Source organism: Sebastes fasciatus, chromosome 11 (genome assembly GCF_043250625.1).
Source record: "Sebastes fasciatus isolate fSebFas1 chromosome 11, fSebFas1.pri, whole genome shotgun sequence".
NCBI classification, from domain to species: Eukaryota; Metazoa; Chordata; class Actinopteri; order Perciformes; family Sebastidae; genus Sebastes; species Sebastes fasciatus.
The window spans coordinates 18,504,614-18,518,974 of NC_133805.1; the positions used below are offsets into that span (position 1 = coordinate 18,504,614).

The 14,361-nt window shown below is 42.0% G+C and overlaps 1 protein-coding gene across 3 annotated transcripts; it reads left to right on the forward strand.

The window, feature by feature from the left end:
* The first annotated feature begins 1,295 nt into the window (after positions 1–1,295).
* LOC141777230 (solute carrier family 12 member 9-like) lies at positions 1,296–12,781 on the forward strand. Of its 3 annotated transcripts, XM_074651300.1 has the most exons (15): positions 1,297–1,958; positions 2,672–2,806; positions 4,490–4,627; positions 4,709–4,806; positions 5,386–5,587; positions 5,813–5,920; positions 6,332–6,443; positions 6,790–6,947; positions 7,500–7,582; positions 9,610–9,734; positions 9,848–10,040; positions 10,126–10,300; positions 11,060–11,206; positions 11,299–11,532; positions 11,671–12,781. In XM_074651300.1, the coding sequence occupies exons 1-15, from the start codon at positions 1,742–1,744 to the stop codon at positions 12,234–12,236; spliced, it is 2,691 nt and encodes an 896-aa protein (XP_074507401.1). In that variant the 5' UTR covers positions 1,297–1,741; the 3' UTR covers positions 12,237–12,781. The 3 variants fall into 3 exon arrangements, with proteins under 3 accessions (XP_074507402.1, XP_074507401.1, XP_074507400.1); XM_074651301.1 differs by lacking the exon at positions 11,671–12,781 and having other exon boundaries at positions 1,296–1,958; positions 11,060–11,210; positions 11,299–11,474; XM_074651299.1 differs by having other exon boundaries at positions 1,299–1,958; positions 11,299–12,781.
* Positions 12,782–14,361: the final 1,580 nt, after the last annotated feature.

The following is a 14,361-nucleotide window of genomic DNA, read 5'->3' on the forward strand; positions in this document are numbered from 1 at the left end:
AAAATCCAACTACTTGCTCCTCTCACAAAAGAAAATATTGTGTTTGGTATTAACATGAAGGACATTAACAGTGACTTGATATTGAACAATCTGATACTGCTGGCAAATTTTTTTCATCCATGCATCCAAATGGAGGAAAATGAAACCCCTATTTTCCATTTTCAAAAGGGACCTTGTGGACAATCGTCTCAATGCTTTAAGACTAATGAAAGGACAACATGCAAAGTCTCTTCTCAGAGTTTATGAAGAACTGAACATATATGATGATGACCCCTATAGCTACTATGGAAGAGTGCAGCCTTATTATTTATTTCTTTATTTATGCATTTTCTTTTTTTGTTCCTTTAATTATTTTCTACCCTCTTTTATTTTTATTATCTTATTTTTTATAATTTAAGTTATCTTTCCTATCCAATTGTGCCTTGTATAATAGAAGTATTGAGTTTAGATTGCAATGCCTTAATGTTTGTAAATTAATTATCTTCAATAAAAAAAACAAAAAAAAAACACACGAGTTGGGAAACTCTCGCGAGATGCTGTAAGGGTAGGCGTTCATCTCGAATAGTTTGTTAGGTCGTTGGACAACGAATCTCGCGAGAGTTCGCAATTTGCGGATTACCTTCTAGAAAAGACCAATATAAATGGCCGGTGGATTAATCAAGGAGAAACTGTATTTGATTGGATGAGCCTACATGCACAAAACCTAGCAAGAAAACTGGGACCTAAGTGACACAGGGAGACATCTGTACAGTATTCAGAAACATGTAGGAGCTGGTGGAATGAGATGGTCATTACCCGTCTGAGAATAGGACATACAGGATTAAACCAAACACTCTATAGAATAGGCAAGCACCCAACTGGACTATGCACGCACTGTAATAAACCGGAAACTGTCAAGCATGTTCTAATAGAGTGCAACAAATATGACGAAGAAAGAAGGGAATTGCTTTCAGGAGTAGATGATGGAGATATTACAATAGAGAATCTGCTAGGAAAGACATCTAAGAAAGTGAATCTTCTAATTAATTACTTAAGGGCAACAGGAATAATTGAGAGAATTTAATTAATATTATTATTAATAATTATTAATATTTTTTTTAATTTTCTTTTTAAATTGTATTTATTTATTTTCCTGCCAATCTACTGCTCCACACTCCCGCCCAGTAGGTGGCGGTAATGCTCCTATAAGCTGGTTTGCCAACCACCAATAAACACCAAAGAAGAAGAAGAATATAATTGGATGAGCCCTTCACATGAGTTTACATGATTTATACGTAATTAGCAAACCGTCGGTCATTACCTGCAGCAGGTGAACCGGGCCCGGTGAAGGTGGACGACGTGCGGAGGTTTAATGACGGCTACTCAACTAATTCAGCTAACTAAACGCTGACTCTAACGTTAGCAACTGTCATGTCACCATAGCTACAGAAAAGACGTTAATTTCGGTTGAAACTGGGCTTCTTGTTTGACGCCAGCAAACTGCATTTAACGGCTAATTTAGCTAACGTAAACGCTTAGCAACTGTCATGTCACCATAGCTACAGAAAAGACGTTAGGCGTTAATTTCGGTTGAAACAGCTTTTTGGTCGCCGCCAGCCAACTGCATTTAACGGTTAATTTAACGCTTAGCTACTGTCATGTCACCATAGCTACAGAAAAGACGTTAGGCGTTAATTTCGGTAGTGCTTCTTTGGTCAACGCCAGTGAGCTGTTATTTAACGGCTAATTTACGTAAACCGCCATGTCAGAAAAGGCTCCGCTTCTTCATTACCGACTCACCACCAGCGCCAGTCCGGTGCCGAAAGATGCGTCCAAACCTGGCGGGGCCACGGAGGGCCGAGCCGCCGGTCGAAGGACCAAGGACAAGGAAAAGACCGCCCGGAAGCTCGGAGTGGTGTTCGGCGTGGTCATACCGACTCTACTGTCCATGTTCAGCGTCGTTGTGTTCCTGCGAATTGGTATGTAGGACAAAGGGCAATTTTTCCTCGTTATTATTATTATTATTATTATTATTATTTTATAGTTTTTTACTATTAATTTTTTATTTTGTTTCTGCACAATCTCCTGTTCCACACTCCAGTCCAGATGGTGGCGGTAATGCGCCTCTAAGATGGTTTGCCAACCGCCAATAAACACCAAAGAAGAGGAAGACATGGGCAACAACTTTAATCTTTAATCTTAAATCTGAAGTGTTGTCCTAAAAAGAACTAAAACACAAATAACTTACACAAGTCTTCTGAAAATATGTGCTTCCGGTTCAATTTGAAACAGTTTATGTCCAGTCCAGCAAATGGGTGAAATAATCCATTTGGAGGTTAGCCTTTGAATTACTCATTCAAGTCTTGATAAAATACTAATATAATCTCAAATCCTATCATTTTAAAATGTGTCATGTCTGTTTGTTTTTTTCAAGGGCTGTACCTAACATTTTTTCCTTAGCTATAGATTCATCTTAGTCATTCACCAGTTTCCCAGAGCGCATGGTGACATCTTCAGTTTTGTCCAACATTGTCCAAAATCCAAAGATATTCAGTTTACAATGAGCATAAAAGTAGCAGAAATGACTGAAACAAACAACTAGCACTATTTTATTTCATCTGTTGTGTCCATAACATCTATTTCAGGCCTGAAGTGAACATTATAAATAAGATTTTCCAACTACCTCTTGCAGGATTTGTTGTGGGCCAAGCAGGGCTCTACCAGGCCATTGCCATGTTCATAGTGGCCTACTTTATCATCACAGTGACCGTGCTTTCTGTCTGTGCCATCTCCACCAATGGGGCTTTAGACGCTGGAGGTGCCTACTGTATCCTTTACTGCTGAGAGAGATTTGTGCTGTACAGCTTAAAAGCCTCACTTGGGTGTCTGTGATTAAGCCTGACTAATGGATTGAGAAAATGTCCATCCATCCATCCATCTTCAACCGCTTATCCGGGATCGGGTCGCGGGGGCAACAGCTCCAGCAGGGGACCCCAAACTTCCCTTTCCCGGGCCACATTAACCAGCTCTGACTGGGGGATCCCGAGGCGTTCCCAGGCCAGAGTAGAGATATAATCTCTCCATCTAGTCCTGGGTCTTCCCCGTGGTCTCCTCCCAGCTGGTCGTGCCTGGAACACCTCCCAAGGGAGGCGCCCAGGAGGCATCCGTGCTAGATGCCCGAACCACCTCAACTGGCTCCTTTCGACGCAGAAAATGTCCCTGCTCTTAATTTCTCCCCATGATTTATTAGGGCCTGGACGATATTCTTATCTCCCGATTCAATACTATCACGATAATTGGGTGCCGATACGATATGTATTGTGATTTTTAAAGGGACTGTTTGTAACTTCTTACACGTATAAGTCACCCGGGTCGGTGTCCCATGCGCGCTCGCGTCTGGCTACGCTGTTCAGACTCAGACTCCAACACAAACTACACGGAAGCACCAAAACCGCAAAGTTATTTCTAGTGAAGCCCGTCTTGCAAAACAGTGTTGGCCGCGGTCGGAGGACGCGGGGGAGACAGTAGCTTTGGTCTCCAGGGCCGGAGTCTCTGCTGTACTCTGATCCTCTGCTCCTCTGCCGGCCTGCTTGCCTTCACTCAGCTTGCTCCACCTCACGTGCATGAGCACACACTACACATTGCAGAAGACTTCGTAGCTCTGAGAATATCTAGTAAAGCTACAGTTGACGTTTGTGCAGAAATAACTGCTGTCTTGTGAAGCGACGGGGCTCCGAAGCGAGTAACATTATCGTCTCTGACCGGGTGCCATTGTCTCCCTGTTTACTCCAACCGCTGTCGGAAGGCTGAAGCAGGAAAAGCCAACACTAGGATCAGCATTGATTCCTGAGACCTTCGTCTGGTCAGCTAACATTACTGCCAAGCAGCTGAAATATAGTGATATTGTGGTTTTAGCTGACGTGTGTCACCTCACTGTTTTGAGCGATGCTCATTCGTGTCTATTTAGAGCGAGCACGGGCCCAACGCTGACTTTCGTTGACTTAATGGGCACAGGTGTCGCTGTTAACAAGCAATTCTGATTCTTACAAACAGTCCCTTTTAAATGTTGCGATTCTACAAGTATTGCGATTTGATATTACAATTTATTGAGATTTGTTAACTTTTTTTAACACTAGCCCATGGGAAAAAGTTGAATCATACACTTCAAGGGACATGCACTTTAGAAAATCTCAAAATGAATACAGTAAAAATGTTTGATTTTCAGCATGTATGTAGTCAGATGTCCTGAAGTCAAATATATCAGTCACTGTCGGGCATTATTTATTGAATTTTTTTACCAGCAACCCAAAAATCAAAGACTAGCATGCAGCTTTAGTCACGATGTCTGGATCTGCTTTTTGTCAATGTGTGAAACCCAAAGTGTACTACTTTACTGTATGTGTAGTGATTGCCACTTTGGATTTAAAATGTGAGGGTGCAGGTTGTATCCCCACGGACTTAGTTTACATTTATAAATCTGGAGTCTGAAATCCCTCAACTTGGTCCCCAGACATGATCAGCCGAGCCCTGGGTCCAGAGTTTGGCGGCAGCATTGGGATCATGTTTTTCTTTGCCAATGTGTGCGGCAGTGCTCTCTATGTTTTGGGTCTGGTTGAGGCGATCATGTCTACCTTTGGCATCCCAGAAGGTAAGGTAAAATTAGGACATGACATCTAGGCATGCATGAGTATGTTGATATATTAATCAACCCAGTTTTACTGTCCCTCAGAGGGTGCTGCAGGTCCCCATCAGGTGCTGCCCTCCGGATATTGGTGGTCTCTGCTGTATGGCACTGGCCTACTCTTCCTGTGTTTCAATGTCTGCTTGGTGAGACTTCATTTGTTTTTACTTAATTGTTTTTTTTTAACTGTCAGCTCATCTTTGGCTTGCACAAATAGAGGGTGTTGTGATTTATTTTTCTGAGAACCATGTTTTGCTAAATACACAACCATTTAGAATAAAAGGATTTTTAAGTCCAAATCCCTGCTGTTGATTACATTGCACTATTTAAAAGTATCGGAAGATGAATTCAACACTTACAAAAGTTTATTGTGCTATTGTTAAAAATAATGTGTTACAATTGTAAAAAAAAATTGAAGTTTGTCCATACTGCAACCCTAGGGGAAAGGCCACGAATAATAATTCTTATCATAGCTTATCTCATATGTTGTGTAAAAGTTGAAATTCTGGCCAGATGCTATAAGAAAGGAAAGGAGGTCATCATGAATTTTTTAAGTTAACCACTGAGGACAGTGAATATCCACTAGCAAACTCTATAGCTGGTAATTTTCAAGATACCTTGCCTTGGGCCAAATTGACAGTCAAGAGAAAAGTGGTGCTAGGGGACATATTTGGATGTGTAACATAAGTCAGTAGTTCCTAAATTTAACTGGCTTGTCATTACAGGTGGGTGCCCACATCTATGCCAAAGCCACCTTTATTATCATCATCATAGTTGCAGCAGTTTTGGTTACCATCTTCATCAACTTTTTCATTGTGGGGCCGATCGTGGTGATTCTGCCTGATAGTTCTGGTCTAAATGGTACCAGCCTGAGCACTGGCAATTACACTGGCTTCCAGCTCCACACCTTGAAGGGCAACTTATTGCGTAAGTGTTGGACATGTTGTCAAATGTGATGGTTGGGCAGTTTATATGCTTTGATAATCTTAAACCTATTTAAACAATGTCAGACCTAAAGCATTTATGATATTAGCTTTGATGTGTTAATTTAGGACCTTGAAGAAACAGAAAAATTACCCACCTGGAAATCCCTGTTTGTATTGGTCATCCCTGATATGTATGAATGATCGAGCCTCTTGTCTATCCTTCCAGCCAATTACACAGTAGACTACACCACCGGTGTCATGATGAATTTTGCCACAGTGTTTGCTGTCATGTTCAATGGCTGTACTGGGATCATGGCAGGCTCCAACATGTCAGGTAAGATGGTGTTAAAGAAATCTCAATAAATAAACGTAAATTGAAAAACCTCAGACACAGGCAGACTAGAGCTGACGGTGCGGGACACACTGCAAGAACTAGGGCGACAGACGCTCACCGACAGCCGACCGTGTGTCAGGGCTGTAGAAATACCAGTTGAAAATTGGAACAGGTTTCATAATATGTCAAGTTTACAGTATAAGCTTTGATGTTTAACTTCATCACATGATGAGCAAACATGTGTCAGTAATGGGAAATAAATCTAGGCAGTAAAGGCAGGTCTAGAAATGCAGACTTTAGTTGATCCAGCCCCTCATTTAAGACACAGTACGCAACATTGACAGAACATCAATAATGTGTTTAATAGATTTGGTTTTATTGAAGAGGGAATTTTTGTCATGTGATATCCAGGCGACCTGAAAAACCCCAGCTACTCCATCCCGAGAGGAACGCTTGCAGCTGTTCTTACAACTTTCATCACATACAATCTGCTCAGTCTGCTGGTTGCGTGGACCTGTGACCGGTTAGACACACACAAACACACACACACTCAAACATATGAAGTAGTACTAGCACAAATACCATATGAAACTAAAACATTTCTTTTAAATCTATAGAAACATTACCCATAATGCTGTGGTCATTTAAATAATTAATGGATTTTTCAAAACAAGTTTTTGCATTTACACACTCGCTTTTGCATATTATTGCTGTCTTTTTCAGAGATGGAATATCTCTGTTGTAGTTTGAGATTTTACTTGGATTTGTTTTGTTTGTACACCTGTCAAATAATTTGTTTTTATTAACACAGTTAATCAGATAAAGTAATTATTCTTGACTCACTGATTTCATATTTTCATTCTCCTTAGTCACCTCCTCCTAAAAGACTACAGTTTCCTGGGCGACATCAATATATGGCCGCCCCTGGTGACAATTGGGATTTACTCCTCCACCATATCTGCTGCCATGAGTAACCTGATAGGAGCCTCCCGGATCCTGTATGCACTGGCCAAAGACAACCTGTTTGGTGAGATTCTTGAACATGTGTCCTGCTGCCCAATGTTTGCAATTCCCAACATTTGCAGTGTCTCCAACATTAAGAATTACTTTCCAAAAGCAGCAAATTCTTCATTGGCAGAGTCTGGTTTTAGCTGATGTGACCTCTGACCGTCTCTGTAGTGAAAAGGACTTAATTACTAATCTTGCTTGTTTAGGTTATGATCAGGGCTAAATAGTTGATCCAGACTATATGAAAGCATATCCAACTCCAGCTGGTCTTCTATAAAGCTGAGTCAACATTTTAATAATCAGCCATCTGTTGAAAGAGGCCTCCCATCTCAAATGTGAGAAATTGACACTTGTTATTAATTTCATCATGTCGTTTTCCAAGTGGAGGCATGTTAATTTGGAAAGCATCGTCTGACAACAGATGGCTGGCAGTGTTGACTTTCTCAGAAGAAGAAAAATCCTCTCATTGTGTGTTTGGCTGAAGGATGAGTGCAGGATGACTCAGTTGTTTCTGATTTAGGACCATGAGCAATAACCGAGTGACTTTTGTTAATGTTTTAATTCTCTACAGGTGGCGTCCTGGCTCTGGCAAGGAAAACATCTCGGAGTGGGAACCCCTGGGCCTCTGTGCTTGTCTCCTGGTTGCTTGTACAGGTAGGTTAGTGCAAACTGCATGCAAGGAGTAGTGACAGTTTTCGTCTGTGAATAAAGTTTAGAGTGATTCAGCTTTAGTTCTACTAAAGCTCAAACAGAGTCACTTCTTTTGCCCTCAACCCCTTCCTGTTCATATTGATCTTTCACATGTTGGAGACCTAGTTCACAACTTCACTGTGAAATTACTTTTTAATCACCTTCCAAATGGATATCTTTTACCATAATGCATTGACTTCTTAACCTGACCTTGTCAGATGGGTTGTTTCACAGAACCATCTGAGAAGCCATCATTGGAAACTGTTTGGAAAAGGACAGGCTCTTTCAAAAATACTTGGCAGGTGATTAGATAAACCATTTGTCAACCATCTAACAAAAGCAAAACTAATTTGGAGGTGAAAACATCGCCTTCAGTGCCATACTTTGCTCTTCTTTCAATGAAAAAATACTATCCAGTTCTGATTGCTATTTCAGCATCAATGCTAACCTCTTCAGGAGCCGCCATTATTGTTTTCGAACTGTAGCCGATCCGTGTTGTCTCATACTATGGTCTCACCGCGTCTCATACGTCTAAGCAACGCCCATAGGTGCAGTAGCTCCTCACAGGACGTTGATTGGTGAACAATTGGTGACAAACGCATGACTTGAAGCCTGGCGAGATGGATTTTCGTGTGATGTTTGATCCTGCGATTATCGCGTGATCTCATGACATCGCAAGAATCCAGCTGCCTTGCAAGGTTATTGACGGCTACCCATAAACCCCTAAACAACAGATGGAGATAAAAAATATAGCTATTTACACCCTAATTGTTTGTTTTAAAGTATGGTTTTCATTTTGCTTTCTGCTTCTAATGTGTAAGAGTAACAGGAGGCGTCTATTTCAGTAATGAGGAAGATGAAGTGGACAAAAGTTGAACTTTCTTGCCCTAATCGTATAACCCACAATTTCTGGGATTACATCAACATTTTGCATTATACTTTATATTGCCACTGCTTGTTTGTTTTTTGTAAATGTGTTGGTGAAAAATGCAGTGCTGCTCTGAGGGGAAAGTAAAGGGAAGAACTGGAGTGGAGGCAGATAAATTAGCAGCTGACCATCTACTATTCCGCGGGGCAAAACATTTTGCGCTCCGCTTCGGATTGGCTGACCACTGGTCAAATGAAGAGCATTTAAAGCTTGAAAGGTCTGCCAGGGAGGACAGCAGGGTACCGTCCTGTTACATTAGTAAGTGAACTCCTCATTTCACTACCATGCCACTTAGCATCAGCATATTAGCTAGATAACAAGGTTTGTTACATTATTCTTATGAAGTCATGGGCATGTATAGTATAGCTGTAATTTAAGACAGTTAAGCTCTTTATCAAGTTGGTTTGTGTTGGGGTCAAGGGACATCCAGAGGTCTGAAGCTACTTGTGTAGTCTAGCTAAAGGGATTGTTTGTATACATTGTTCGCAGTAACATTTAAAGGTACTATATGTAACAATTTACATTTATTTATCACTTTGTATTACCATTGTGTGAACAGGTTGTTATGTAACTTAAAAACTGAGACCTTCCCCGATTTTCTCGATTGCCTATAACAGCCTGTGGACTGATTTTTATGTAAAGGACTCTGGACGGTTTTGCTTGGTAATGTTAGCTGATGAAGTAATTTGCAAATGGCAAGCTAGTTAGTATCATGGAGATTGGACATTACAGATTGTAACAGTGATATATGATTGTACTGTCATGTCACTGTTTTGGCCGATGCCCAGGATGATCACTCGCGCCTATGAAGTGCGAGCACGAGCAACAGGATGCTAACTGCAGTTCACTTAATGGCCACCGGTGTCATTAATAACAAGGACTTTCTAAAAGTTACATATAGTACCTTTAAGTAATGTGGGTGCCAAAGCTTGCACACTTTTATTGCTATAATTATTACATATTTGAATTCAGTGTTTAAAACTGCAACCTGAATGAGATCTAAGCAGCACAGGATACAAAATATTGTTGAGACATAATTGATGTTCTTTATTCCTTCCACTAGGTGGTACTGTTTGCTGGTAAATTGAACACCATTGCTGGTATTGTAACTATCTTCTTCTTGTTGGTCTATGCTGCTGTGAATCTGGCCTGTCTGGCTCTTGAATTGGCTTCTGCACCAAACTTCAGGTACGGTGCAGGATACTGGCAGGGTTTTCTGTTTTGGATTTCGTTTGCACATTCGTGATGGAAAAGGTCATTTTCATTCAATATTATGTCTTTTCTTTGTTTTTTTCATTTAGACCCTCATTCCGTTGTTTCACGTGGCATACATGCACTCTGGGCATTCTTGGTTGCCTGGTCATGATGTTCCTGATTAGTGACATTTATGCATTTGCCAGCATTGCCTTTATGCTCCTGCTGTTAATGCTTATCCACTACCTCGGTCCCATCAGCAACTGGGGCTACATCAGCCAGGCGCTCATCTTCCACCAGGTGACACACAAGTCATCTCTCTCACTGAAGCAACAATATGATGCTAGTTTGCATGAATTACTACATCACTTCTTCATTCACTCAGGTGCGCAAGTACCTGTTGATGTTGGATGTGCGTAAGGACCATGTGAAGTTCTGGAGGCCCCAGCTGCTGCTGATGGTGGCCAACCCTCGCAGCTGTACAGGTCTCATTGCTTTCATTAATGACCTTAAGAAGAGTGGCCTCTACGTCCTGGGACATGTAAAGCTGGGTTTACTGGGTAAGGATTGTGTAGGTAGGAGAGAGATGCATATATACATTTTTGAATTGGTCACTCATACTAAACCCAAAATTGACGTTTTGAAGGCTTTAAAGGTGGCTATTTAAACGTTGGTAGCTATAGCCTTTGTCGTTTAAGGCTATAAGGCACAGCAATCTGATATTGACAAGTTCAGGGTTCAGTTCACTTCACCTGTCGACTGCACACTCGCTAACGTTACGGGCTGCCTGGCTTGCAGAAGCCCGTCTTGTCTTGTAACCCCGAAAGAGGCATGAACTTTCTACTATACAAACACAACATGCACCGTCACTTCTGTTTCTCTCTCTCTCTCTCTCCGTCTGTCTCTCTCTTAACCGCACACACAGACACTTGCTAACGCAATTAGCATATAACCTACGCACTGAGTTATTCCTTAAAGGAGTTCGCTACCTGTATAACACACAAGTTTAAAAAACATCTAAAAAATACATAAATCCTCGTCTAGGCCTGAAGTTTTCCCAGTGAGGGGAATAAAGTGTCAAAATGTACATAACCTATAACCTTAACCCCCTCCTGCAGTGTAAGCCACATCTATAGGTATGCTCCAGTCAATCATACTAAAACCAAAATACACTGCAACCTTTTGTTAATTATACAGGGAGCTGCTTAATGTTGGTAACTGGCAACAAACGCACACATGCTGCCCATGAAGGAATGAGTTGGTTCTCTTTCCCACACTTTTGTCATTGTGTGTGTGTGTCTTTGTGTGTGATTCTGTAGACGGGTTGCCCTCTGATCCCCTGCAGAGCCGTTACGACTCCTGGCTGTCTCTAGTGGACCATCTAAACATCAAGGCATTTGTCAACCTCACCCTGGCAGACTCTGTCCGACACGGAGTTCAGAACCTGCTTTTCATCACAGGCTTTGGTGGGCAAGTCTACACTGCTGCTGTATGAGGATATTGGTTTTCCATCATTGAACTATGATTGTTACTCACAAACTCATCTGTTTGCATCTAGGCGGAATGAGGCCAAACACCCTTGTCTTGGGTTTCTATGATGACTGCACCCCTCAAGACAACCTCCAAGGTACAATTCTCCTGTCTACAGGCTATGGCTTGGATACAGTGACTCCATCCATAGACCCCCAAGAGCAACGGTTTCCCTTCTTCCCTAATGTGCGGGGGTTCGAGGAACACAAAGACCTTCAGGAAGAGGAATATGTGTCTGTGATTGCTGACGCTGTAAAAATGGGTAAGAATGTGACACTGGCCCGTAACTTCAACCAATTCAACCGGGACAAGGTCTTGGCGTCGGTAAAAAAGATTAGGAGCCACCGAAGCACGACGGTGCCATTCGTTGACGTGTGGCCTCTGAATCTGCTTCGACCAGACAGCAGCGGTTACGTTGACACCTGCTCACTGTTCCTGCTGCAGTTGGCCTGCGTGCTTCAAGAGACCCGTGCCTGGAGCCAGGCGAGACTCCGCCTCTTCCTGTGTGTGGAGTCCGGTTGCAGTCTGAAGGAGACGGAGGAGAAGAAGCTCCAGGCGATGCTAAAGGAGCTAAGGATTTCAGCAAAGGTGCAGATGGTGGCATGGGACCAGGTGGTGGCGCTCCACTGGCAGAGACAAGGAGGAAGAGAGAGAGGGAATCTGGAAGAGGCTGCACAGAATGAGGAGAGGAGGGAGAGGCCAGATGAAGCTGAGAAGAAAGATGGTATCCAAACGTTTCCTAATAATGCTGCTCAGCTGACCGATGAGTACATCTGTGCTGTCAACAATCTGATTCGCCGACACGGTGCTCCTCAGCCTGCTGTGCGTTTCCTGTATTTACCCCGACCACCAGCAGACACAAGCCGTTACCGATCCTACCTGCACCAGGCGGAAGTGTTGAGTCGAGACCTGGGCCCAACATTGCTCGTTCACGGGATCACACCTGTGGTCACTACTGACCTCTAAGATTTTACTATCAACTCTTGATCCATCAACAAGCCTGAACTGGTATTGTTCGTCCATTGGACTGTGCTTCTTGCTATCAATTTATTCACCTGATATTTAAGCTGTCAACCACAACAAACCAGTTTTATACTTGAGTCACATCCACATTCTGCAATTATGAAATTTATATTTACCTTATATTATTAAGACACTTGGAGAAAATGGATTTGATGACCTCAAGTTTATGTCTGTTGGATATTGAAAGTTATGAGTGTTTTAGGCTGTTTGGTCATCACTTGGGGATGGCGCTATAGTGGCATAGAAATCTATAAAGTTGTTATTTTTCAAGGACCTTTCCCTACTTTCATCCCACATTTTGTGGGGTGAAAGTAGGGAAAGGTCCTTGCAAGTTCCCTCGTGGTTAAAATCAGAAGTATATTAGGCTAGTGCTCTGTCCCATGCATTTGTTAAAATACTGTTATTACAGAGGAACTGCTGTTGAACATTGTCAACTTTGACCTTTTGTACATGTTAATAGAAAAATAAATTGTTGTATTACATCAGAATTCTTTCCTACAATTTTATTTATAATTGAGAAGAGAAAGACTTTCTGCTAATAACTATTCATTAGTCACAAGTATTGTACAAAGATTCTTAAATCCATTTATCCAATTTGGTTTATTTAGAGTACCACTGAGGTACACCGTAGTCTTGGCTGTGTAATGCCTGCAGAGGGCGATATAAGCCCAGTGTCATGGCTGAGCTGAGTGGCTGCACCAAGTCCGCCTTTACTGGGCTGCTGATGTACTGTAGTAATAGTGCTAATGCCAGATGATAAATATGAATCTGCACTTTGAGCACATGTACAGTATGCTAATCGGATGTGTCACAGGTTTTCCGTATCTCAAACTAGCAGCCTCACCATCACTGACTCAGCACAGACCAGTACTGGTTGACCTGTTGCTGACTGGCTGTCGTGCTGGACTGAACAATATTTCAATCTCAGAGTTTACATGTTTGCAAGATGGTGAGAGGTAATTGCTTCACAGGTGTTTGTGTGTCGTAAATGGCACAAAATTATTTAACAGAACAATTTCAAGTATGTGTGGTTGCGTCTTGTTACCTCCCAAAAGGAGCAGAATTTATCTGATCTTCTACAACCAAAATATCTGCATATCAATGGCTTGATTTGAATGAAATTTAGCGTGCACATCACATGGACACTTACAAGAGGAAGAAACCTGCAGGTATAACCAAGATTCAGTAAAAGTGCCAAGCTCATGGTTCATATACAAAACGTAATACTCGGAATGCTTTCCCATTCCTAAATCATTTTGTTGCATATGCACACTCCAAACAGGTATTCGACGGTATCATGGATCTTGAATTACATCCCTAATATTTCTTCCTCTTTAGTTCTGTAAAGGAGAACACCTTGTTATGTACACATGTAGTTATGTTATCCATGTACTGATTTGTCATTTGACAAATGAAGCAACCCCTCATCTGGGCTGTTGCATTATTAAAGCATTAATCATAATTCATTGAAAACTACCTGAATGACGCAGTATATCATTTGGCATGAGAAGTGTGTGGTGGGCGATGGCGAGACTGTACCTGCTGATGGAGAGCCGACGCCATCTGTGGCATACGTCACGTTTGGTTAGAGAAAATTCCATGAGTTTGCACATAGGAGTATTGACACCCGCCTACACGTCACTGACAACCTGCATGTGGGAGGGAGTGTGTTCACAGATGGAGGCTGTCTCATGGGCTCCAAGTACTATAAAGAGATACCACGCTCACAGTTGACAAGGAAACATGGGCATGTAAGATATAATGGGCAGTGTCATCTACACATTTTAAAGACCATCTTTATTTGGAAATCACAAAGAATCAATAGTGCACCTGTAGATGCATCCACATTGTCAGAGCAGTTTCTGATGTCAGATTGAGGGTTATCTTTCTCTTCCGCCCAAAGCCAACAAGTAGAAAGATGGAGTGACTGAATCACTTCCGACCGGTGATTAGCTTGGAGACGGAGAGTTGCTGTCATCGGAAAAGCCTAATGAGCTGTGAATATTAAAATCCCAGTGGCCCTCTACTAGGCTGGTACTTGTGTTTGTGAGAGGGACCAGATTGTGTT

Bases quoted from the DNA above. Each gene is read 5' to 3' on its own strand.
- LOC141777230 (XM_074651299.1), top strand. From the start codon at position 1,742: ATGTCAGAAAAGGCTCCGCTTCTTCATTACCGACTCACCACCAGCGCC. The intron at 5,588-5,812 runs GTAAGTGTTGGA...CTATCCTTCCAG, and splicing joins CTTGAAGGGCAACTTATTGC to CCAATTACACAGTAGACTAC. The intron at 6,948-7,499 runs GTGAGATTCTTG...AATTCTCTACAG, and splicing joins GGCCAAAGACAACCTGTTTG to GTGGCGTCCTGGCTCTGGCA.